Genomic DNA, 25,102 nt, shown 5'->3' with positions numbered 1-25,102 from the left:
AAACAGGCAAAATTACTTCTTGTAGCGGAAATCCCGGCTCGTAAAATAGGATGTTGCCAGGGCTCTGTTTTGTTGGCTATAAAACTAAGAAAGATTAAATGAGCAGAGTATGGTGAATAAACTGCAAAGTCATCATTAAAAAACGGTCTGAGCTAGAAGAGGCTTGTTGGGAAAAGGATGCTGGCAGATTTTCCTAGTGCAGATGCAGCTTCTGCCAGCAGAAAAAAGTGCTTTTGCAGGTATAGCTGCTTTTGTGCAGGGAAGTGATATAAGCTATAACCACATCTGCTCTGGGGCTTTTGCCAATGTAAAGATATTGCCAAAGATTACATCCCCAAGACAGTGCTGCATTGGCAATGATTTCCTGGGCCTATATAGTTTAAGAGTGTTAAGGTGGCTACATTTTTTTTTTTTTTTTTTTTCCCCTGATAGAGAGTTGTAGACTAAGGCATAGTCATCACTGGGGTAGATTTACTGCCTATTTGTCAAGGTGACATTGTGTGTACAAAACATTTTGCCAGTAAATACTTCAAGGGTTAAGCTCTTCCTGTTTTGTATTATATTGCATTGCAATTTGGCAAGACATCTGTCTTTCTGCTGAATGATGCAGAGATGATACATGGGCGGGGTCTGCTGTTGGAAAATGGGAAGGTGGTGGTAAGAACTGGGATCCAGTTGTGAAGCTGGATTGCTAAATGGGGATGCGTGTTCAATCTACGCTGAATAGTGACTGCTGTGGTACAGCATGGTGCACCGAAGTGCTTTGTTTAGCCAGGTGTGTGTGACAGTAAACAATTTTAGGGCCTTTGTCAGTGATGAGGAGGTGAAGTCAGCCCAAGGGAGGTGTTTTTTTTGGTGTTTTTTTTTTTTCTTTTGTGAAGTAATATAGAGTGTTTTGCTGCTTTTGTGAGTGGGTAAAATTTATGCTCTGTCCAAGTGAAGCGTGCTGGAGAGGGAATGGTTTGTAAAGGTGGGTGCTGGTTTGAGGAAAGGACAAAGTCAGAAGCAATAAGGGACAGAGACATTAAGAGAAATACCTAGTGCTTGGATGCTCACCAAAATGAGGCCTGGTGGAGAAGATAAGATGGAAGAATGTTAAGGATTTTTCCTCCATAAAAATTCTCTAATGCTCTTGTAAAGTGCCACTGGCTAAAACTTCTTGAGCTAAGCCTGTGCTTCTCATCAGTCACGTTGTCTCTGAAGGGGTTAACAGTTGCATGCCACCAGGGACCATGTATCCAAATATATCTGAGCTAACCTGGCCATTGCCATAAGGGAAGTTTTTAATTGGGATGGCTTTCATTTAATTTTCATGGTAGATCTTTAACTTACTGATTTTTGTGGGTGCTGCTTCATCGTGCTCATGGAAGAAGTTATCGTGCATTACCATTTTCTTCTCCCTGTCTGCATATTTGTTGGGAGATTTTAATTGTAATGTTCTGAAGTGGAAGTCTGGATTTGGGACACAGGCTGCACAGGTGTGTTATTTTAAGATTTTTGCATGGTAAGTATTTTCCCCCAAGCACCTGGGAGTCTGAGAGCTCTGACTTCTGCTGCAGGAGGTAGCCTGTCCTTTTGCTCTCATTCTTGTCAGAAGAGGAAAATGCTGTGTAGTCAAGCACCACAATAACTGCTCAGTGAGAAGAACCACGTGTGTTGTGCTGGCAGTGCACTTTGGGGTAAAGCTCTGTTCACAGTCGGGGGTTATCCTGGAAACAACTGATTTTGAGGAATCAACAGCAGTTGTCTTGAGGTGATGTACCATTTGGGTGGATTGTCTGTCTTCTCTGATAAACATCTCATCTGTCTTTGTGATTGAGCGTACTGTGATAGATGATATCCATTAGTGCCCAGTAACAAAAGCAGGTGGGAGACAGATCACCCGACAATTTGAGACTTAACCAGGATTTGAGAGACACATTTAAGCTGGGCATCCTTGGGGTCTGATTCTCTGCATGTGCACCGTCTAAAGGGAGGGCACCCTTTCTTTAAGCATCATCTGGAAGGACCTTTGAGGCCAGGAAAAGGACAATTTGAGAGACCTTTCTAGAGAACTTGTAAAACTTAATCCAGAAAATCAAGTAGTTGTTTTCTTGGCACATGTTTGAGCCTACAGACAGACCTGCTATGGAAATTGTCTATGGAAAAAGAACACAAGTTACTGGGAATTTACCCTCCCCAGTATTGTTGTGATGTCGGGTGTCAGAAAAATATTATCATCCTCTGTTTGCCTCATTTTGTCTACACAGTTCAAGTATGCCATGGTATCATTATTTCTTCAAGTTTTTCTAGGAAAAAAGTCTTTTGACATTACAAAATACTTACAGGATACTCTTCTAGGAAGGACTTTGCAGATGTGTGTGGGGGTTGTTTTTAAGTGGAATAGACATTTTTTTCGTCAGATACTGTTCTGTTACAGCAGATCTTCGTGAATGAGGCATGATAACAGATCTTCAGGAATGAAGCAATGGTTTGGCCTTTTTGAAGAGGACACGCAGTATGCTGTTGTGTATTGTGCTGTAAGATATTTTCTGTAAAAGTGCCATCAAAAAAGCAAATTCTCAAAACTGTTCTGTGTGGCTGTAAGATTCTTGTGCAGTACAGATTTCTTACTAAGTTCAAGGGCAACTTCTAATACTTTCGCACATCTGCTAATAGCATCCTCTTAACACTGCCCATCCATTGCCTTTTCACCTGGTGATGCCTTTGAACATGCTTAAAGCAGCAAAAGTGAAGTTCTGTTATCTTCAGGGCATGCAAAATCCACGGAGAAGTCCCAGCTACTGCTGACCAGTAGGTAGTTCACTGGCCAGGGTTGAAGCGACCTGTTCCAGACGTTGTGTGAGCTGCTGGAAACTGGAGCTAGCAGAGACAGCAGTTTTGCTACCTCATGGGGAGGAACAGTGCCAGTTTCCTACAGAGATATCAAGCCTGTGAAATGGGTATAGCCCTATGGGTGAATCTGGCTCTGGACCAGAATCTGGCAATGTATAATGCTGACTATGGTGAAAGAGTGAAATCAATGTACCGATACATATTTGAGTGAGGAAAAAGAAGCAGGGAAAGCTTTTTTTTTTTTTTGAGACAACTTAAGACTTCTACAAAATGATTTAAAGGAGAAAGCAATTGTACAGTTCCTCTTTCAGCTTTATTCCTTCACCATCTGTTTCTGCCTGCAAACAGGACAGTTTCTGTAGGTCACATCGGCAGACCTGTACTTTCCCAGAAATATACAGTTCATTCAGAAGTTGAGTCACTGAAGACAACATTCCCCTGAAACCCAAATGTGGTGCTTTGGGTTGTTTTCCTTTTATCAACTTGATGAGTAGCTGACCTGACATATGCCACTTCTAGTCTTTCCAACATTGACTAATAAAAGACCTTAAAAAAAAAAAAAGGTGTATTTCTGTCTTGCCAGGCTCATTGACATGGTTACGTTGAGGACACATCTTCGTAGAGATTGGCAGTATTCCCACAGTTTACTATCAAAATCTTATGTTTGGTAGCCCAGCTGAATATAGCCCCCAGACACTGTAATGACATAGACAGGGCTAGGTTCTGCTCTTCTTAGTAGCTGGACTGTACTCCTGAGCAGCCACTTCCTTCAAGGTCTGTCTTGCAAATGGAGAAAGCTTTTGGAAGAAAGATGTCAAGGTGTTGTATTTTTCTTCAAGATGAGAAACAGTATTTCTGGATTATGCTTTCTGGCCTGTAAGCTAAAGTTGCTGGTGGGATAACAGTGGAGAAAAGGGGGACCTCTGGCTGTAACTTGCATCAAATTACACCCTGATATGCTTTAAAGTCTTTGAGATAAGAAGATCTGGGGAGGCTGTTGACATGGGGAAGACCCAACTTTGACATGTCTGACACATGGCTCTCAGCAGACTGATTTCACAAACAAATTTCTTGGAAGCAAGTCCCTGTTGTCTGAGTTGTACCAACTCAGCTGTCTGGCCACATGGTGATCCTGCTCTGGGTTAAAATAAACCAGCAACCCCTTTAACCTGGGTCAGTTCCTCTATCTGGTTCACTTGTAGCTGTGCAAGCAGTTGTGCTCCCATCGCTGAGCAGTCAGCGGCAGGCCAAGGAGTCAGCGGTTGCATGAGCTTGTGTTGCTGCTGAAATAAATACTTTCTGAGCTGTTCCTTCTTGGTCTGGTGGCGATGGGATGCAGCTTCTTTGGAGCAGGCTCTGAAGAGCACGTTTTACTGCCCTGCCTAGTTACTGCCCTATTTCAAAGTAAAATAATAATCCAAGTAGCTGTTACTTTATCTCATAGGCAAAAATAAGAGCTGGTGCATAGCTAAGCCATTCTGGGTTTCTGGAGTCTTCCTCAGTGTCTCTGAAATCTTGTGCAAGGGAAGAGATTTCTTACCTGGTTCTGACTAACCTGTGTGGTTGGGCTAAGCCAAGGTATTTTGTTATGTACTGCCCAGTCACTAAACTCCTCAGCCTTCATTCATTGTTTCTTTCTGTGGCAAAATGTGCTTTTGCATTCCTCTTGAACCAACATAGTAGTATATTTTCTTCAAGCCTGGCATTAGTGAGTTGACATACTGGTTTGAGAGAAGAATTGAAACCATACCCATGTGTCTTTTCTAGTCTTCTAGAGTCTGTTGGTCTGAGAGACTGTGCAGGACTGAAAGTATGAAATGATGCTGCTTTCTGCCATTGGGGATGCTTGTGATCTGGAGAAAACGAACAGTTTTCCTGTTTGATGGAGCTGGATCTGTTTGTGGTACACATATAGGAACAGTGCAGTAACTGTCTGGCAGGTCAAGGTGAAGTGTGGGGTAAGAACTTTTATAAGGTTGGGGTCATGTACGATAGAAGGGGAAAAACGGAGCCTGGAGGTCTGGAAGAGCAGTGGTGTATAATGTCAAGTGGGAAGGGGACTGAACTATGGTTTGTGGATACTGATTGTGCGAGTAGTATTCTATGGATGAGCAGGGAAGGTGACTACATGTTTTTGATTGGCACACAGAGGTCTGGTATTGCTTTTTCTAAATAGCTGTCTGTTTGTTTCATTGATTTCTCATCCTACAAGAAGCAATGCTGTGAGGCACTGGATGTTGATTGAAGGTTTGGCATGAGGGGGAAATTGGTGATTACCAGGGACCCAAACTCTACCTGGATGAATTTGCAGGTCCTTTACATTCAGGGTAGCCAAAACTCTTTTGGGGCTTTTAATATTACCTTGTCTGCTGCCTAGCTGCAGTGCTGTGTGCTGTTTTCTTCCTCTGCAATGGGAGATATTAAGGAGCTACTGAAATAGTAAACTGGAAGGATTATATGGAAATGATGCCATCACCTTCTCCTACTCTTTTAAGGCAAGTCTTTGCAAATTCATGAGTGGGAGGCAATGGGTTGAATAAACCCGTTCTGCAATGTACTCTGGCACCCATGTGCTCCCACTCCAGTTCTCTTAGTATGTCAGCTGTAGTCACTCAGCGGGAACTCTGGAAACTATAGCTGTGGTTCATGTTGCTTACGCAGATTTGCTGAGCTTTTTGCTCATACATTGGGATTTCTTGTGGTGGGAGACACCAGGAGAAGGGAAATGCTTTGGGTGATACTGTCTTTGTGGGCAGTAAAACAATAGTGCTCCTTATTTTAAAAGAATTAAAGTGAGAAACGGTTTGTGAAAGCGCGTACATTTGGACACCTCTTGTTCCATAGTCCTCAAGGAGCGTACAGTGGCATAACTTGCTTGAATTCACAGGGCCTCTGTACCTGTGGGCCTTTGCTCTTTAAGGGGTTGGCTGTATACTCCAGAACTGTAGCAAAAGGAAGTAGAAGCCAAAACAATCTTCAAATTAAATGTATAAAATAAGGGTTAACATCTCTCTGTATCCTGTCATCAAACCATAGATCTCCTGGTATGGAAGTAAGTGTAGCTGAAATACTGGAAAATACCTTCCCCAATTGTAGCCCACATGTAGTTTTTAATTTGTGTAGAGTTGGTGGTGGAGCTTCTGAAGTCATCAGAGAGCCAGCGCTGCCCAGCACACTTGAGCAGCATGGCAAATCCATCCAATCTTCTTTTGATTTAGAAGTATTACGGTGTGAATTCAGTTCTTGCACTTCCAAACTTGCTAATTCATGCTGGAGTTTTTGCTTTAGTATTGTTTTTCTCATTTTAAAAGCTTTGTTAGACAATGGATCCTTGTTGTGGCTCCTAATCATTAACCTGAAAACTTTCCAAAAGGCTCAGAGAAAATGTAAAGCAGCTGACTGCTTCGTTTCTGTCTCTTGAACCAATTAACTGAAGTAATAGAGTTTTCTCTGAAGTTGCTTTTTATTATCTTCATGTTCATCAGACCTAAAAACAGGGAAGTGCAGATAGGTTACTACAAACTGAGTTCATAATATTAAGCTGCCGTTTGGTGCCATCATGTAATGGTACTAATTCAGTAATTCCATAAAACTTAATTTTCAAAATTAAGAGATGATGTGTGAAGGGAAGTTAATGGGATGAAGAAAGATGTAGGAAGCTAAGGGGATGATCAACATTGAAGCTGAAGCCTGTGTATGTGTTAATGGGAAGGTACAGTGAAGTGGTAAATGCCAGCCGGAGGGCAGCAGTTGACAGCAGTGACTGGCAGTGTCACAGGGAAGTAGCCTGGCTTCCTGCAGAGTTGCTTGGAAATGCCAGTCGCAGGAAACAGGTAAATTTTGGGGTGATTCAGAGGTGGGTAATTCAAAAAAGGCACTTAGTGTGGCCTCAGTGGGGCTGTAGGATGCAAAGACCATATCCTCAGTGGGTGCATAGAGATTGAATAGTACTGATTTTGTTGTTGGTATAAATAACTGGTGTTTGGAAGTTGGGAAGTATCTCAAATCCACTGTGTGTGTGTTGTACTGGCGCCATAAACCATGAGATGGCTAATGGCAGAAATGTACCATGGTGTGATTTTCTCCCAAGCCTCAGGGGATGGCAGAGGAGGGGAGTATGGGTGGATGGTGGCAGACTTATCTGTTTAGCTGCTGTCCTCATCTTCTCACAACAGCCCTCTTATGTTCTGTCTGTAATCGAGGCAGGGAATATTAGGTTATGTGAAAGTTTTCCAGCAGATTCTCAGAGCGCTCACGCGGTGTTGCTTAAAAACTAACAAGTTTGAAGATACCGTCTTTAGGAGATCATGTCCTGGAAGTACTCTACACTTAGATCTCATCTTTTACATTTAGTTCCTGGGAATTTTATTAAGCTGCTAGAAATGAGGTTTTGTGCTTGTAAGATTTCTGGTGATTGTCTCCTGAAAGAATAGATGTGAATGGATCTTCACAAATGAAGGTCGGTCAGTGCACTTGCAAAACAACATAAACGTTACGATGACAGTCTTACTGTAATGTGATTCAGGCTAAAAGCTTATTTAAACCACTTTGTATGTTTATGTCGAAGGTTACCTGTATGGGACTGGGAGAGATGCAGAGCGAAGAGCAGTGGTGTTCAGAGTAGATGACCTAGTTATTGCAGAATTTCGGACTGGTGTCCACTTTGTTATTACCTGATGAAGGGAGCAGCTGTATGGTGCTTGGTCTGTTGTGTTGGTTGCCCTTGCCCTGTGCTGTGGGTGGAGATGGAGCTGTTGTCCTTCAGAAAGGAGTGTCAGTGTGCAAACCTGTTGGGTTTTGAAGTAATTGAAGACTTATGGGGGGTTTCCGCTCCTGCTTGGTGGTGGCATTTAATGCAGTTGAGTATTGCCTGTTTGTATTGGTCTTGAGGTTTAGGACTTGCCTGCCTGCACACCACCTCCATGACATAGAGTCATTTGGCAAGCAGTGGGGGAAAAACATGCAGCGTGTCTGATGATGCTGATCTCCAGACCATCAATGAGAGCTACAGCTGAGGCAAGCAAGAAGTCTCTTTTAATTTATCAAGAAATCTTTTAAACCTTCTCATGGTGAGGTTGCTCTTACTTTCCCTGCTAACATAAAATGTGATGTGTTGGTTATTTTATTAATGCTGCTTTCCATGGTGTGGTGTACATGGTGACAAGCTTTGGAGATGCTGTTCGATCCTGCATGTGCTCGGAGGGCAGCTGGAATTTCCACTTGGTGCTCTCCTATTGGCAAAGGCTGGGGTTTTGACTGATTAAATATTTACAGTGGTGGTGTGACATGCTGTCCCTGGATGCCACTTTACTGGAGCAAATGTTTGTGCTGCTTGGTTTCAGACAGGCGTTAGCTTCTGAGCTGTTCATTTGATGGCCCTTCTCTCCTCCAGCAGCGCGTGCAATATGTCACCACCAAGCAAAAGTCTTATTCTTTGCTGTCAAATGATGTGAAACCAGCCGATTTCCTTCTGCTGGGGAATTTAAATATGGTCTTGTGTCACTTATGCATTCATGGAATATAGCTGTGGATGTTGCTGAGGTTTGAACCATCTACAGATGTATGAGGCTTGTGCAAAGCCAGTGTTTCTGGGATGTCTACTTTGATTCATGAGTGCAAGAGCAATTGTGTAGAAAACTGAACTGGAAGTGGTATCAAATTCATATTGCTGTACTGAGTCTGAAAAAGCCTCTGCTATTGGGATATAGATGCTGCAGTTGGGATGAAAACTGTTGAAATGCAAAAGCTGCCATGTTTAGAAAACAAAACCAGCCATGAAATGGAAAGAAACAAAATGAAGAATTTATCAATACCATGTCTCAAGGAGGGGGAAAGGATCGTGCTAGAGAACTGAGCTTAAGTTGTTCTTGGTTTTTATCTGCAGTGAATGCTGAAATTGAAACAGGAGCTTACTCCCAGCATGTGATGAGAAGCTGAGCTCTAAAATATGCTTTTCTTGGTAATAACTGCAAGAATTAACTGCGCAGCTCGTCTTGATAGATGAAAACATGAATGGGTCAAGTACTGCAAACTATCATTCAGCAAATTAATGCTGCTTGGAAATTCTGATTTAAGCTAATGTCCTAATAATCTTTAATTTATAATTCATTTATGCATTTAAGTGCATCCAGGTTCCTCCTTCCACTTCATACTTTCTTATTTTGACAGAAAAAAAGAATTCAATTCAAATATTAGTGACCAAGCTTCCAGTTCAATTAAATTCTATTAAATTAAGGAGTTTTATTTCAATTAATAATGCTTCTTTGGAGAAGTCCAGACCTTTGCAGGGTTTCCCATCCCTGTATCTCCTGCTTGCATATGTGTGCTTAGGCATGGCAACATAGATAATGATAGTAAATGTAAATACCTCCAGTGAAAAGCACTGGTGAAGTGGGATCTGTTTGAAGCACATTTGGGACTTGGCTGCTTTGTTAGCCTAAAAAAAAAAAAAAATCACTGCTGAAGGACTGACTGTGTTTCTCTCTGGGCAGAGCTTTATTATGAATGTTTTGTTAGCGAGATAGTTGTGACAGCGAGTCTTTTAAAGTGCCCTGAGAATTTCAACAAAATGGCTGCTTTCCTCAGGTTTCATTCCTATCTGGATATCAACAGGCTCACTACCTTGAGCTCTAGCAATCTTCCTCGGCTTCAACATGTAAAATTTAATAGGTGGCTGTTGTAAATTAGATCTGCTGTTTCAGCTTTCATCAAACCACATTTGGAGGAAAACAGAATGCTTGAATGTGTTAACATTTCCCTTGTCTGCCGTCTGTTTCTGGTTGCTTTACTTATTAAAATTTTTCTTTGTAAACAGAAAATGTGCTTTGTAAAAGCACGCTTCTCCCTGCTGCAGCTTCAAGCCTAAGTAGTAATCCCATCTGAGCAGCGTTGTAGCCTGTTCATAACTAATCTTTGTGGTGTAAGAGTCATAGACGATAATCCTGTGTGCCAAATGAGAAGCCCATCCAGTTTCAGAACAGAAACTATGATATACCAGTCCAGTGTAATCTAGTGTTGTTCAAATACTCTGCTAATTTTTGCAGCTCTGGGCAGAGTGTCCAAAGTGATTGCTGAGGGCTTGTGCAGCAGCGGCAGGGTTGATGGAGAGAGGTCTGTAGCAGAACTAGTGTCAAAATGGGTTGAAACATCAAATTATTTTAGTGTTGTTTTAACCCCATAGGACTGAGTTATGGGACATAGCTGCTCTGCAGCAGCTAACCTCTCATTGTGACAGATGCTGCGATTTACTCCTCCAAAGCTGCTCCCAAATAATTGTGAGGTAAGTGTGTGCATGCAAGCAATTAATGCGGAGCAGCTGTCACCCGGTACCTTGTTGGTGTGCCTTGCCTTAAATTAGAACAATCCTTAATGCCAGAGGTTTTTGCATTTGTATTTAACTGTGGTTTATATTATGCAAACCAAGCCTCTTAGCGCTGCCTCCCTCCCTGGCTTCAGTCTGCCCTCTGTAATGCCGGCTCAGGTTGTATTGCTGTCCACACTGCATATGAGCAAGGGCATAGTTGTATTAATCCTTGCCTTCTGTATCAGTGAAACAACTAGTTAAGTTTTAAATACTAGATCTTGGATGTGGCAAGCAGAGAAAGCAGGCAGCCCAGCTATTTCTGGTAGGAGCTTGTCATGCTGCTGGTGTTTCCTTTTTTTTTTTTTTTTTTTTTTTTAAATTAACATGTAGAACAAATATTGCTGTAGCTAGAGGAAGCTAAAGCCCAACAAGCCAGTAAAAGCTACTGCTCACACCATATTTGTGTTATAATACACCAAGCCAATGGTGCCAGTCTCTGGACTATAATCCTAAATAATGTGCTGTTTCGCACATTGCTGTTGCAGTGGGAAAACAGCTTGCTTTTTGTGATGCTGGCATACTTGGGGGTGTCTGACCTAGGGAAACTTGTTTTGGAATGCTGCAGTGCCACTTTGTTGGGAAAGTGGAGAAGCCAGAAGCGAAATGAGGCCTTCTTGTTCCTTGCGACCATGTGTCCTTTGGTGAGCGGTATTTGCTGGATTTGCCGTATTGCATTCCATAATCACTGCAGACCACTTCAGTTCCTTGTTAATATGGCATAACTTATCCTTCAGTGCAGGGGGAACCTGTCTGTCCTCTTTAAAAAGAAAAGTCAGCCAGAGACCACTACCTCAGTTGCCTCTTAGCCTATTAAGCGATTAATAGGTATTCCCAGAAGTCTTAATACAGTGGCCAAGTGGGCTGCTGTAGCAGAAGGTAGGGCAAGGCTTCAGGCTAATTCAAAGCTCTTGTAATGCTGTTGCTTGAGAAATTAAGAAAATACTGTTTCTTTGTACATCTGGCAGATCTCTGGGCTGAGTGAAGAATCCTTGTGTTTGAGAAAAGCTGCGCACTTTACTGTGTGAAACTTATTTGTAACTCTGGAGCATTGCGGGGTGAGGGGCTCAAGTAATGTGCTTTATAGATGGGAGAGTGCTGGAAGGATTACGTGGAGAAACCTATATGTGCTATCTGCCTGGTATGTTTAGGAGGAGATTTCCTGGTTTGAGGCAAGGCTTCTCCTAGAAAATGGAATTTAAAAAAAAAAAAAAAAGTTGTACTGAGTGTAGCAGGTGATATCATAACCAAGACAATCTAGAGATCAGATCAGTTTGTTTACTAAAGTATATTTTCATCTTTGATTAATTTGCTTTAGGAAGTGTGCGTGTTCAAGTGAGTTATTAAGAGCTCCTTTAGGTACTGCTACATAATACAGATAGTAATCTAGAAAAAGACGTTGTGCAGACCCGAATACAAAGTAACCTAGAAAGATCAAAAACTAAAGCCCTGAAAGAGGCTGCAGTCCTCCTCCCTGAAGCTGGAGTAGCCTTTTGGTGAAGGAGACCCTTAAATTCCCATACGGCTTCTTGGTGGCAGGACTGACTTGAAACAGTTCAACTGCTTGTTCCCTTCTGTCTGCAGTGCTGGCACAGGCTTTGTGCCACCGTGTGCTGGGCTGGATCAGGGACTGATACTATCGGAAAGCTTTTTCTTGATTTTTCTTTTCTTTAAATGGGGTTCTGTGCTGGTTTAACATGGTTCCAGTGTGGCTGCAGCAGTTTGAGCAGTGTTGACCAGGCAGAGCACTTGTTGGCCCCACTGCCGGGGCAAAAGATGAGGATGCAGCTCCCTAGGAGGTACAAACTGTGCAAAGACCATCCTGTTGCCCGAAGAGCCCCTCACCCTTGCCTCTGGGTATATACTCGGTGTATCTGTGTTGTGTTTGCATAGCAAGGTGTATCAGCTTGCTGCTTTGTCTGAGAGCTACAAAGAGAGGGGAAAATAACTCCCATCAGAGCACCAAGCTAGTCCAGCTTGTCCCGGAGCTGGACCATCACTGCTTTGATGCAAGGCACTGAGTAAATCTTCCCAAAAGTGGGATTGCCCCCTTAGCAGGCGGCTGCAGTGCTGTTATCCCAGCTCCTGCTAGTGTGCTGAAGGTCAGGGTGCTGCCTCACTGTTTCGTAATGGCCAGTCGCATGTGGTTGTCAGCCAAGCACCTCATTGTGTTATTACGGTTAGGAGCTTGGATCCGTATTGCCTGGGAGACTTGTTCAAAGAGGGACTGAGGCTGTGTTTTCACAATACAGAGTATTTGGCAATACCAGTTTCTGGTTTTTCTGCCCCATACTGTGTAGCAGATTTGCCATGCCAGCTGTTTATGAGGCTCCACATGGACCAGATCAAGGATCTGGTCTAACCTATCCAAAGCTGCTTTTGTTCATATGGGCTTTTTAAGCAGGAAAAATTTCTTAATTTGGCCTTAAACAAGTTGTACTGGCATTAATAAGCGTAAGAACACACTGCAGAGGGAGAGGAGTATCACTTTTTACAGTATAAACTACAAGACTAGTTCTTTGTGCTTAGATTTTGACCCTAGGGCTTTATTTCAGTGAATGTTTTGTTGGTGTTGCTGCTGAAAGATGCTGTCCCACTTGTCCCCTCCTGCCCTCTCCCTTGTGCTAATGCAGCTGTTTGTGTGGTCAGGCAATCAAACAAATTGGGGAACTGATTCAGTGCAAAAACAACTTAAAGGAAAAGAAGAAATAAGATCCGAGTCAGTAATTTGCAGTGTTGCAGCATAAGATGGCTGTACTAGCAGGGACTGGTGAGCACAGGACATGCAAGTGTGTGGCTGAGGGTCAGGATGGGGTGGGATCACTGTTCTGGGTGGCAGCATTGGCTTTTTGGCAGCTTCAAGTTGTAGCTGTAGCCTGCAGGCTCAGAAAATCACATTGCTAGTTTATGTCCTACTTTTCAACAGCTTCAGAGCGTCCATTGAAAATTTGCCCTAAAGCAAACTTTCATTTTGGTATCAAATGGCAAAGAATGTATAGCCACTTTCAGGATGCTCGCTGTTGCCTCTGTTGCATGTAAATGGTCCTCAAACTGAGCCGAGATAGTTTGGATTTAGGGAGCTAAAACATGGTTCTGGGGTGTAACAGAAGCCATATGATTTGTTATGTTTCTCATATGACCCAGCCCTTGGCTGATGATACAGATTAAATTGGAAGAAGAATTTGTGTACAAGTGAAAACCAGCTTTTATTTCCGGTCCTATTTCTGACCTTTTTAGGCTGTATTTCTTTCCTTAGTTGTGTAATTGCATAGTATTTTCTGAATCTTGGTGTGCTTTGGGAATGTTTGGAGACTTCAAAGGACATTGTCATCTTACGCTGGCAGCTGGTTACTTTCTGAAAGAGTTTTCAGCCCAGGTGTTCTGGTGGTTGGGGCTGGGACAAACAAGGAATGTTCATGTTCTGCAAATAGTGTGGAGGTTGTGGCAAAAATGGGTAGGATGGATGGCAATTAACCCTTCCTGAATTTTACAAACACCCTGGGTTTACATTGTGTAAGTACACTGGACATGGAAATGTTGGCACTTAAGCATCTGTTGTGGTAGCAGTATCTAACCAGTTCCTGAAGTCTTCAACCGTATTCTCATTTTATATAGTCATCTTGCTTTATAGAGTTTTTTTAAATTTTTCTGTCTAAGTCAAGCTATTTTCCAGTATATGTTAGTTAACATGTATTGTCTGCACAGGTTATGTTATTAGACACACTGATTTCCCCATTTGTTTATTCAAAACTCTGCTTGGTGTTCTCATAACAGTATACCAACTTGGTCAAGCAGTTACTCAATTATTTATTGTTTTTCTTTTCTTTCTCTAGAATCCAGCGACTATCACTCGAATACTGCTTAGCCATTTCAACTGGGATAAAGAGAAGCTGATGGAGAGGTAAGCAGCCATCTTAGCATGCAGCTGCATTTTGCTTCAGACCTGCAAGAAATGTTTATTACTGGATTAATGTGAGAATGGGTGAATACACAGTATGTGGCAGGAGGATCTCTTCTGTAAGCTCTAAATCTTCCCTTCCCCCTTAGACTTTACCACCTAAGAGTGACTTTTTTTTTTATGTTAATAATGCCTATTAGGCTTCAGAGAAGTTTTGGAAGTTAGTTGCCCCTTGGAGGAAAGGGTGCCTTCTAGTTTGAACACATACAGGCACAGGATTTTCACAGGCTCTGGAAAAAAGCAAGCAGGAACAACTTCCTGTTATCTTTTAACTGTTTTGAATTTGGATTTAGTTGCTCTTGCATGTCATTCTAGCATGCATGCTCCTGACATGTTTGTTTTAGTCTTACTGAGACTGAATTGTTCTTGACTGGTAAAGGATACTGGTAAAGTGCATCCGCCTTGTCTTCATCTTTGTAGCTCCAGGTTTTCTTTACTGTGTGTGTAAATAATGGCTTGAATTTTGCCTCTCCCTCCCCCTCAGAGCAGAGCATTTTATGGTTATTTTGCATCTTTGATTCCCAGCTCTCGGGGGATGTTGCTGGTAAAGGTACTTTTTATAGTTTGTTGCTATACAGTGGAGGCCAAATCCAGCCACAGTGGTAATGCACCTGTGTGGCTTCCCCCCCCCGCTAGTGTTGCTGTTGAAGAGAGTGTGAGGGAGCTGGAGAATTCAGTTTACTTGTAGAAGCTAGGGGGAGAATTAGTCTGGACTAGAAGGAGCAGTAAAGACAGTACAGGGACTTACTGGTTGTTATCGTCTTTGCTGGTCTTAAGTGTCAAGAGACACAAATGGGGGGGGCGGGGACAGAAGGACTCGGTATCTGGTAGGATTGTCTGTTCGACTTTCAGTTACCATTTCCTTTGCCTGATGATCAGGGTATGAGAAGATAGGATGCTTTGTAGTCTGTAAAGCAGAAACAATTGTTGGTAGTACTGTTGAATTGATAAATGCCACTTAACAGCCCGTAGGTGCTCTGTGCTGTGGGCTGAGCCTGTGTAGTTTGGTCATTGTTTGCGCAGGGTGCAAGTGTCGAAGAGCAACAGGTTTTCAGTCTGCTAGTAGATAGTGTTGGAGTTTAAATATTTCTGCTATCCTGGGATAATGGACTTAGGACACCTTTAGCCCCCTTTGTGTAACTTTTTCAGTTAGTGATGGTGCTCAGGCATCTCTTATGTTTTGTTTGGCCTAGGGTTTTGTTTTTTTTTTTTCTGAAGTGATTGTCATTTTTAAAGCTTTCTTTTTTAAAGCTTTCTAGCCTTTGATTTATTTCCTGAGATTGACCTCTTTTAGTTAATGTTGGAAGTATGGAAGCTTTGTGTTACAAACACAGTCATATTGAGGCTATTTAATTCTGACTACAACTGTAAGCATTCTGATTTAGTTCCTTCTCTATAATGTGTGTCTGTTCACTTTGTAGTTGAGTTTCTTGTGCTGGTTCTTTTGGTCAGGCTAAAGTTCAGTCTCCTTGGCTACCTCCACCTCACTTTGAGATACGTCTACATAAGTGTACTGAAATGTCATCCCTTTATTCAATAGGTTTTTTCCCTTCTCACTGAAAACTTGTTTGTTAAGGCTGCCATCAATTAAAAAAAAAAATTGGGCTGTGGGTTTTTTCAAAGGGGGCTGTCAGCCACTTCTATGTGAGGTATTATTGTTAAGGCTTTTACAGTTTCCAACTAAAACACTTTAAGTAGACGTAAATGTTTACAATGTCCACAGGTAAACATGTACTCTTGGTACATATTCATTAAAATACTTATCTTAATTCTATAGGACTACCCCTGTGAGTAATATAATACGTGACCCTTGCTTATGCAGACCTATTGCACATTAGTCACAGTTCTGGTACTGATTGATGTCCTGCTGTATTAGAAAAACACTAAAACATTTTCTCTCAAGTAGCTGGTGCTGCTTTCTGTCACTTCTTCACCAAATAGCTTCCACAAAGCTCTTTGCAGTGCTCTGCGGATGCTCAGCTGTGTTAAAGTAGGAGTGGGAGGCTGGGGAAGAGACTGAGAGATGGCTTTTAGTGTTCAAGAAGATTCTGTGATTGCTGCAGTAATAGGCGAAGGCGAGGGTAGGAGGCAAGTGGTCACTTCAGTAGCCAGGATGCAAAACAATCAGTTTGAAATAGTGATGGAGCTGGAAATGATGCCATGAGCTAGCTACACATCACGTCTTTCTGCTAAAATAGAGGTGGTTCTTGTTTAGACAAACATGACAAGCTGATTAAGCCCAAATTTAGACTTGGTTATTCTTCCAGAACAGAAATCACTTTTGAGACTTGCTTGGCTTTGTGTGTGTCCAGCAAATCTTATTGAAGCATTGTGCTAGTGTAAACGAGCTGAAAAACACTGGGAAGCATTCATGGAGAGGTGGAGAGGCATGCTGTGATCGGGCAAAAAAAAAAATTTAAATGCTACTTTATTTTTTTAAGGGAAAACCCCCAAAACTTAGATTTTACTTGAAAGTAACACTGTCTATTCACTGCATCTTCAGTGTCTGACCCAAAAAAAGTCTTGAGCCTGAAATCTCCAGTTTGCTCATAGCTTAAGTTGCATGCTGGCTTGCCTGTCGGCATGCACCCATCGCTGTGTGGGCTAAACTCAAGCAGAGCCTGACCCCGGGGCCGGAGCATCTGCTTGTGCTGGGGAGCCAGCAGGTAACTGCTGCTATTGCACTTCTTGCAGGCGCTAAGTAAAAGCGCTTACGCGCAGTGTTCTTTCACACCAAGTGAATCCATGTTCTGCAACAGTGTTGGAAACTTTTTTTTTTTCCTGGGGGACTCTTACTTTAAACAGTTGAACTGGTATAAATTTGGCCTCTTACTCCTAATAACCATTAGGAAGACTTCCCAGGAAATTCCTGTTGTTGCCTGCAGTCTGGGTGGGTATAATGCATGCTAAGATGTAATGTTTGGGTGCAATTTTTGGTGCTTTATTTCACACCAAGTCAGAGCTTGAACTTAGTTGCTTAATGGTGTATATTTACAGCACCTAGCCAGTGTCTGTTTTACCTTAGTTCATGGTGAGTCAGCATGACCTAACAGGCAGCCTTATCAAACTTTGCCTGTAGTAAAGCAGATAAACGAAGTGCCTTCTTTTTTGATAAGTGTTGAGTGTGGTGAGGCCTGAGCTTGTGAGATGAAAACTTTTGTGTTTTAAAACATGAAAACTTCTTCATTGCTTTTTTGTATTGTTATGCATGTTTTTAATAAGCAGGTTATTACTGTGTGTCAGGTTTGTCATGGAATAATTGCATGGCAGATATGTTGCCGGTATTTATTCCACTTACAATGAAGTAATAGCCACAACTGAAAAAGTGCCCTATCCCACTGGTGAAGCACTAATTGATTACCTTCCAATTTTATTATGGCTGATAGCATCTGTCCCTCTTGAGGGGAGTTTTGGGGATGAACCTCCTCATGATGAAGAGACTAAAATGCAGCTCTCCCACTTTATGTGCCTTCCCCTGGTCACTTTTTTTAAAGACAAGTATTTCAGCATGTAACCAAAGGCCCAATTTAATCCCTGGAGGGTACAGACAGAGGTATTGCAGTTCCTTGTAGGTGCTAATCTTGGTGGCCACATGTCTCTGTTCCCTCTGAGCAGAGGACTGATGCCAGGATGGCCCTGGTGTCTTGGCTGCTAGCCCAGATTGCCTCTTCCCCTTGCATTCAGGGTCTGAGTTCTCTGTACGTATCTGGCTGTCTGCTTTCCTTTGGGCAAATAAGTACTTAACACTATTCAGCAGAGGCTGAAGAGGTGAAAAATTGTTCATGGCAGGCGTTTTGGTATGAAGATATCTTTTACTGTGAGTATGCTGATTCTCTGACATTCACAAATGCTCTTTTACTGAAGTAAATATCCCAAAGTGTGTACTAGAAGCATTTTTTTTTTTCTGTGAAAAAGCTTTTTATCTTTGGTACTCCCTTGGATATGATTTGATTATGTCTAGAAAATGTTGATTAGGCAGTTACCAACAGCAGGAAGAAATTTTGAGGAAATAAAGAAGCTGACAGCTTGATCCCTCTGCCAAAAAGATTTGATACTATTATGGACTTGGTGTTGGTAAGCAGTGAAGAAATTATAGAACTTGAAAATAATTCACTGGTGTGTCTATTCATTTTAAAGTAGCAGAGAAAAAAACTTTGCGATGAAGCGAATGAATTTTGAAAAACTAATAGAACAAGTTGTTGAAGTCAGCTATATTGTGCAGATAGTCTAATGTTGGTTGAATAGACCGTAACATTTCTCAAGTATCAGAAGTGCTAGAATTACTGAGTATCTGCATTGCAAATGGAGAAGAGGGCAGAGGTCTTAAAAGGCTGATAAATGTCCTGTGCTCCTCCCTAACATGAAAATGAGGACCAAGCTACCAAGAAGCAACCATTTAATAGTGAGAACTTGAGGAAAAATCAAAAACCCTGGAGTTGTAAAGGAGGTGAGGAGGGAATTAAAGGATTTTTCTCCCATGTTTCGTGGCAGAGATGACAGCATGCAACTGTATTATATAAAATATGGGGCATACATTGGGTTCAGCCATCAGTATGGTGTGTATAGAGTTACTTTGCTCAAAAGGGGAGTAGCATTCTAGATGGAAGCTGTTAGTAAGTCCCTTATCAGTTAATTTTTGGGATGAATGTTTTTTAGTATTAATGAGTGACTTGGCACAAATCTGGAGGCATTTGGCTCAGAGGAGGATCCAGACTTCATAGAGGAAAAAAACCCAGACAGCTGGGAGGATCCTAGCAATAAAAGTGGTACAAAGTGTCACAATAGGTCTCATCAACACAGAGATGGAAAAGAATATGGGGTTTCTAGTAGAGATTAAAATGGAGCTGCTGACATGAAGGAGCTCTGGAGAAAGGTAGACATAGTTTGGGATGCATTAGGTGAGATATCTGCAGGAGAAATATAGGTGAAATTGTATGAGATTGTGGTGAAATCTTACCTGGGATCACATTTGTTTTGGCCTCCTTGGGTTCAAGGAGGATGAATGGAAATGGAAACTGGTGGTGGAGAAGGTTTGCTGGGACAGGGAAGTGAAGAAGTGTCATGTGAGAAGCTTATCGGCTGTGTTAGGCAAAGGTGTTAGAGCTGCTGCCTGTGAATCCTTTGAGCAAAGAACATGGGAAGGGCAAAGGGAGATCTGCTTAAATGGATGGTGTGTGTTGATGCTAGAACAAGTGGAAAAAAGCCATGGTAATTGGAATTAAGATTCATTCCTAACACTTGAAGGAACTGGAGCGGTCTTCTGACTGTGCCCTTGGTGTGTTTGCATAAGGAGTGGTGGAACAGTTAGAGGTGTTGGACTCTGCTCTGGAGTATCCATTGGAACTGTGTGTATTCAGGGAGATCCAGGTTTTCTTCTGCATTTTCTAGAGTGTTTGTTTTCTTATTGCCCAGTGACAGCACGATTTTGAGTCTGAGACATATACGTGCAAATAGTTGTGGAAATTACTTGCTCAGTGCACCCTGGCACAGCAAAGGTGGCAAATGCATTAAAAGAAAACAGCATGGGGAAGGAGGAATACGCAGTACCCTGTTTGTCCTCAGCACTGGTGAGGTTTACAAGTGGTAATCCCAAAGAGCAGAGTGAATATTGTAAGAATTAAGAGTGCAGTAGAGTTAAAAAGGCAAAACTTAGCCTTTTTTCTTAGATTATGTTTTCTTCCTCCTCTGCATGGCCCTGAGTCTCTCAGCTGCCTGATTTGTTTCTCCTGTGTAAGTGTAGGGGCGACCAGGCACTTGATGTGGAAATGATTTGATACGGGCTGTGGCTGTTTTACCAAAATGTAAGCACCTGCATGCTTTGCAGTGTATTGATAATTTGGAAATTGGCTAAAGACTCCAATCTATACATCTTACTTGAGTTACCCTTGTCACTAGCCTTTAGCCCTGAGAAACACATGATGTCAAATCACTTATTTTCTGTTATTGGGAATCTCCTGAAAGCCTGGGAAGGAAATGGTTGTTCTGAATTAGTTACCTATTGGTATTTAGAGGGAATAGGTAATTCCAGGTAAAAAGCAATTGCTGGTGACTTTCTGTCTATATGTGTTGGCATAGGGTAGTAGGTGTCATGGCTCAGAAAAGTAGCTTTTGCAGACATACGGTAAAAATAGAACTGCCCAGTGCAAGTGGTAAAGTCAAGTTCCTGATGTGGGTAATGCACCTTTAAACAGCCCAGCATTACAAATATCTCTGGTATTTCCATAAGAATTTAGCTGACCACGAATGCCAGTGTTAAAGTTGCATCATAACATTTGTCTTCAAAACTATTTTTTTCTTGCAAACATCACACCCAACTGTTTGCCTGCTCTTCTCAAACAGAGGATGTCCTACACTGATTATGCTGCATGTGAGAACAATTTGAAGGCTGGAAACCTTTTGTGGAGTTAGTATTTATCCATGACTCTTTAATAAACAAATACTGCATATAATGGGACTGCACTGAATTTGCTTGCTAAAATTTTTCTGGATATGACTAATCCTGTAGGCAAACAAAGTAACTTGGTTGAATTACATCCCTGACCTAACACTGAAGAACAGGGGCAAAGCCTCGTGTATGCTGCAATGCCAGAATTCCCCACTACCTTCAAAATTCAGTGTCTTTGAAAATTAAGATCTAAAATATGTGAACTGCATCAAGAAACCTATGAACCAGCAGTGAAATTAACACTTTTTAATTGTAAGTCAAGTCTTGTTGGTAGGTAGTACTATAAGAGAGCTGCTATGGATTTGGGACTTTTGGGGAATACTGCTTGTAAACCAAACAAGTTGTTTGTTTTTTTTTTCCTTAAGGGAATAGGAAATGGAAAGAAAGTGGTCTTTCGTCTCTCCCCAACCAATTTTGCGTCCTCCTTTCCATGAGATATCTAATCTTTGAAAGCACGGTAAACCTGGAATTTTATTTTCTTAGGAGGTTGTTAAAATATCTCAGATTGACTGGAGACAAAAGATACTCAAATGGCTAGGATTTTGGCCCAAGAGATGGGTGGTGCAGGCTTTGGTCATGGGTAAGGTGTTTAGTGTGAAAGTGAAGACTAGCCTAACTGGACATCAGAGTCCAGACCTAGCAGCAGTTGTTCCCAAACTGGAGATGACTGAAGTGTGTGAAAGGCAGTCCTGCAGTTGCCTTAATTGGAGATCGGTGACCATGCATAAGTGCTTGATCAACTGAACCAAGTGTCTGACTCTGCTGACACATTTCTCCTTAGATCAGAGAAGGAAGTGCCAAAATTGAAGTCAGGACCTCTTCGAGGCACACTTAATGTAGACTGAGTACACAGAGGAAAACATGAAGTACAGGAACTAGGGACCTGCTGAATCACAAACTGTGACTGATTACTGCTTCCTGCCTCCTCTTTAATGTTTTAGTGATTAGAATATTAGGAAAAAATGGAAGGCTTAAGCTGAAAAGAGAATTGAACTTGGGGGCATCTAAGCTGTGCTTTAGGAAGATATCCTGGTGCCTGGACTGCAAAGTAGGATGTTCTTGCTCTAGTTTCCTGTCTTGGAGTTTTAATGCAAAACAATTGCTGTGGAGAATCATGAATTACTTGAAATGCAGCTGAAGAATTGAAGGTACCTGAATTTTCAGGAGTGTGCAATTCAAGCCAGAATCTCTGAAATTATAGTTGTCTAATATCCACCTCTCTGGTCAGGGCTGTGTTGTGTTATGTTAGTGAAGAGTTTAACAGTAGTGAGTGTGTGAGTTTTTTGAAATGCTAAACCCATCTTTGTACATTTAACTCCCAAGTAGAATTTGAAAAATGACTTACAGGGAAGGTAGTTAAATTTTCATTCTTTTGTGTGTGTTATGCAGGTACTTCGATGGCAACTTGGAGAAGCTCTTTGCAGAGTGTCATGTAATTAATCCAAGTAAAAAGTCTCGAACGCGCCAGATGAACACAAGGTCATCAGCCCAGGATATGCCTTGTCAGATCTGCTATCTGAACTACCCAAACTCGGTGAGTACCTGGCAGCCAAGGTGGTATCTGACCAGTAACTCCGCAGACTTTGCTGTCTGAAACGTAATATTTTGGGTGCAGAAGTCTGTAAGGACTTCTCCAACAGTATTTTAAAAAAGCCTTTGAAATGAAACTGAGATTTCACTTTTTTCATTGAATGTTCCAATCTGTAGTATATGCATTAAAAAACAGTGTTCAAGATTGTTTCTTAATGCAGTAAACCTTATGTCTTGTGTGCCGCAGCTGATCCAAGTAATGTGGTAGGGGACCACAGAATTATGTAGTGCTTTATGCGTTCTCTTTAATTCTTACTGTGTGGCTTGACAAACCTCTAACGGTATTAGTTCACTGGAAGTGGGATTGTATTTCAAATTAAATTATTATCCCTTCTACAAAAACCTTTGAGGGTGTTGGGGTCTGGGCAGCAGTGTAGTGAAGTTCTTCAGAAAAAAGCAAGCAGTAGATCAAGTGATTGTTACAAAGGTCAGATACCAATTGACGCATGCAGATAAATGATACGTGAAAGCAAAAATATATGGAAAGCATGACGGACAAAGGGATTTACTTAAATAGAATGACAAGACAGGAGAGAGCTTATAAAAGTAGTAAATAAGGATACAAAACAGTCAAGCTAGAAAGACTAGAATAAAACTGAGTAGGAGTAGACGTAAAAGTTGTGCTGTTCAGAGAACACAACCAATGTGGATATCTTTGGATCTTTATCATGTTTGTGCAATACCTTCTTAATCGGAGAAGATTAGGGTAGAAGTGCTTGCTGGGGCTCTAAATTAGTCTTTTGGTTTGTGGTAATATAGGTGATGGTGCTTCTTTTTTTTGTAGCTGTTGACAAACTCTAAACTTTCCCATACCTAATCAGAGGTCCAGGCTTCTGCTGTGTTTTGTACAGGCAAGCAACTTGCTGTGACTTTCCAGGGGCAGGACATAATGATGGGAGATCCTGGAAGAAAATGAGATTAGTGGAAAAGCTCAAATATGAGAGTCCATCTGTGGCTTTGCCAAAAGGCAGGGTGCTGACATACGTGAAGAATTCTTCCTTTATTGGAACCTACTGTTTGTGGTGGAGCTGTCCTGACCCTCCAAAACACCATAACATCTGCCTGACCTTTAAAGAGCAAAGCAGCCCTTAAGTAAGGCTTCCACTCTTGCTCTGGGTGTGTTTTATGAGCTTGCTTTTCAGCAAGAATGGAAACCATTATGAGCTTTGGGGTTTATGGGTAGCCTTGAATAAAGTACCCTTGCTGCTGTAGCCTGACTGCAGTCCTTTTCCTTGCTCTGGAGCAGGTAGAGCAGAGCAAAGCCCAGTTTCAGGCTGCTGAGATTCCCAGTGTTAAAATCACTATTGCTCTTGAGCCAGTAACCACAAGACTTCATGCATCTCCTTTTAAGCCTTGTGTGCACTGACTTCCTTTTTAGAGAATAGCTGCAAAGGAGAATTGTTGCTTGGTTTGCATGAAGAGGTGCTCTGAAAAAGGAAGACAAGCTTGAGAAATTTTTTTGGCTCTCTACCTTATGCTAAAATCCTATTGTTTAATCACTGCAGACTTTCCATGTTAGGTAGTAAGGATATAATTTTGATTTTAGGCTATGCAACGTTTTAAATGAAAATAGGAGAAGGACTGAGGGGGAAAAATGGGAGGAGACATCTTTAGCATCTTAATGTCCATCTCCAGAAAAGGTCCTCTTGGAAACTTCAAATACAGATTTCGTTTCTTAATATATTGTTCTCCCCTTTTTAAGGTAGTTGCTGTGCTGGGTGGGAACGATATGCCCAGCATACACAACCGACAGGTCTTCCCTCCGGCTGGCTGGGGGTACCTGCGCTGCCTGGGAAGCACCTTTCTGGCTACTGGAAAGAACTGAACAAAGCATGCTAATACTTCTTGGTTTTGTAGTTTGAATAGCATGTTAAAAATAGTAGTGGCCCAGTCTTAGCTGGAGCAGTGAGAAGTTGCAAGTGAGCAGAGGTGTGTCTATATTGTTGGTGTTGGATCAAGTCAAGAGGCAACAGGGGGGAACCTCTGTTTCTTTGCCATGCGTAAAAGTTGCAGCATATAGGAAAACTAATATTTATTATTTCTTCTGTAAAATGCTGTAGTGTCTCTGTGTTTAAAGTAAGCCATCTGGTTTGAAATATGTTTTGAAGCTGTTTTGGTCAATGTGAATAATAAATTCTAGGCTAAGTTATGTTCAATACCTAACCTAAAATCTCAGCTTTTAAAGCCTCTTGCAATGGTCAGCGTTTACTTTGTTTTTTCCCCCAGAAAAAGCTGTATTTTTTTGTTTTTCTGAGAGCCCCTTCCAGCCTATGGAAAGCTGAGAGTTTGGAGTTACACCCATTAAGAAATTTTACAATGTACAGCTATTACAGGAATGTAAGTGTCTTGAATATTCACCCTCTCGTGTGGTTATTGCAGGTGGTATTTGTCTGCCTTTTAAAGCATCTGTGAGGGAAATACAAAGTCTTTATAGCTCTTTAGTCATTGCCAAAGAACAGCGATTTGAGGTTTTGGGAAGCACCTGCAAAACAAGGCATTTGATGCTCTCATGGCAGCCTGCACCCTGATGGTGTAAAAACTTAAGGGAGATATTTTAGTCCCTCTGTGTCCCCATGAGCCAGTGTCAAGTCATGGTAGTTATTTCAGGTGAAACCCTTATTGGTGAAGACAGGAATTGAGAGGGTCGTGGCTTTGCCTACCCCCTCTCTTGCATCTCACCCTTCAGGGTCCCTTGGAGAGCAAGGCTGCTGGGGTGGGGGTGTTTGGGGAATGTCGTGCTGTTGTCCAAACTGTGTGTTTGTTCTAAGGACACACAGAAGACAGTCTGTCAGTGCTATCATCATTACTGAAGTAAAGAAAGCCTGAGTAAGGCTGTCATGGTAAACACATATTGGAGCAGCTGATCCCTTCTTTGATCAGTTTGATGCTACCAGAAGAGCAGGGACAGGTATCA

General features: G+C 41.8%; 1 protein-coding gene across 6 annotated transcripts in view; it reads left to right on the top strand.

The window, feature by feature from the left end:
- ARIH1 (ariadne RBR E3 ubiquitin protein ligase 1) overlaps nt 1-25,102 on the top strand; it is a 63,036-nt gene that overhangs the window by 12,210 nt on the left and 25,724 nt on the right. For 5 of the 6 annotated variants that reach the window (XM_052809070.1, XM_052809074.1, XM_052809071.1 and 2 more), the window contains exons 2-3: nt 14,029-14,096; nt 21,988-22,132. In XM_052809070.1, coding sequence (XP_052665030.1) covers nt 14,029-14,096; nt 21,988-22,132 — 213 coding nt within the window. Of the gene's footprint in view, nt 1-11,956; nt 12,053-14,028; nt 14,097-21,987; nt 22,133-25,102 lie in introns of those variants that run through there. The other variant, XM_052809075.1, reaches the window with a different exon arrangement.

The sequence above is a fragment of the Harpia harpyja genome, chromosome 14, assembly GCF_026419915.1.
Source record: "Harpia harpyja isolate bHarHar1 chromosome 14, bHarHar1 primary haplotype, whole genome shotgun sequence".
NCBI classification, from domain to species: domain Eukaryota; kingdom Metazoa; phylum Chordata; class Aves; order Accipitriformes; family Accipitridae; genus Harpia; species Harpia harpyja.
The sequence above is the reverse complement of the archived record's forward strand: the minus strand, read 5'-3'. Positions and strand labels throughout refer to the sequence as shown.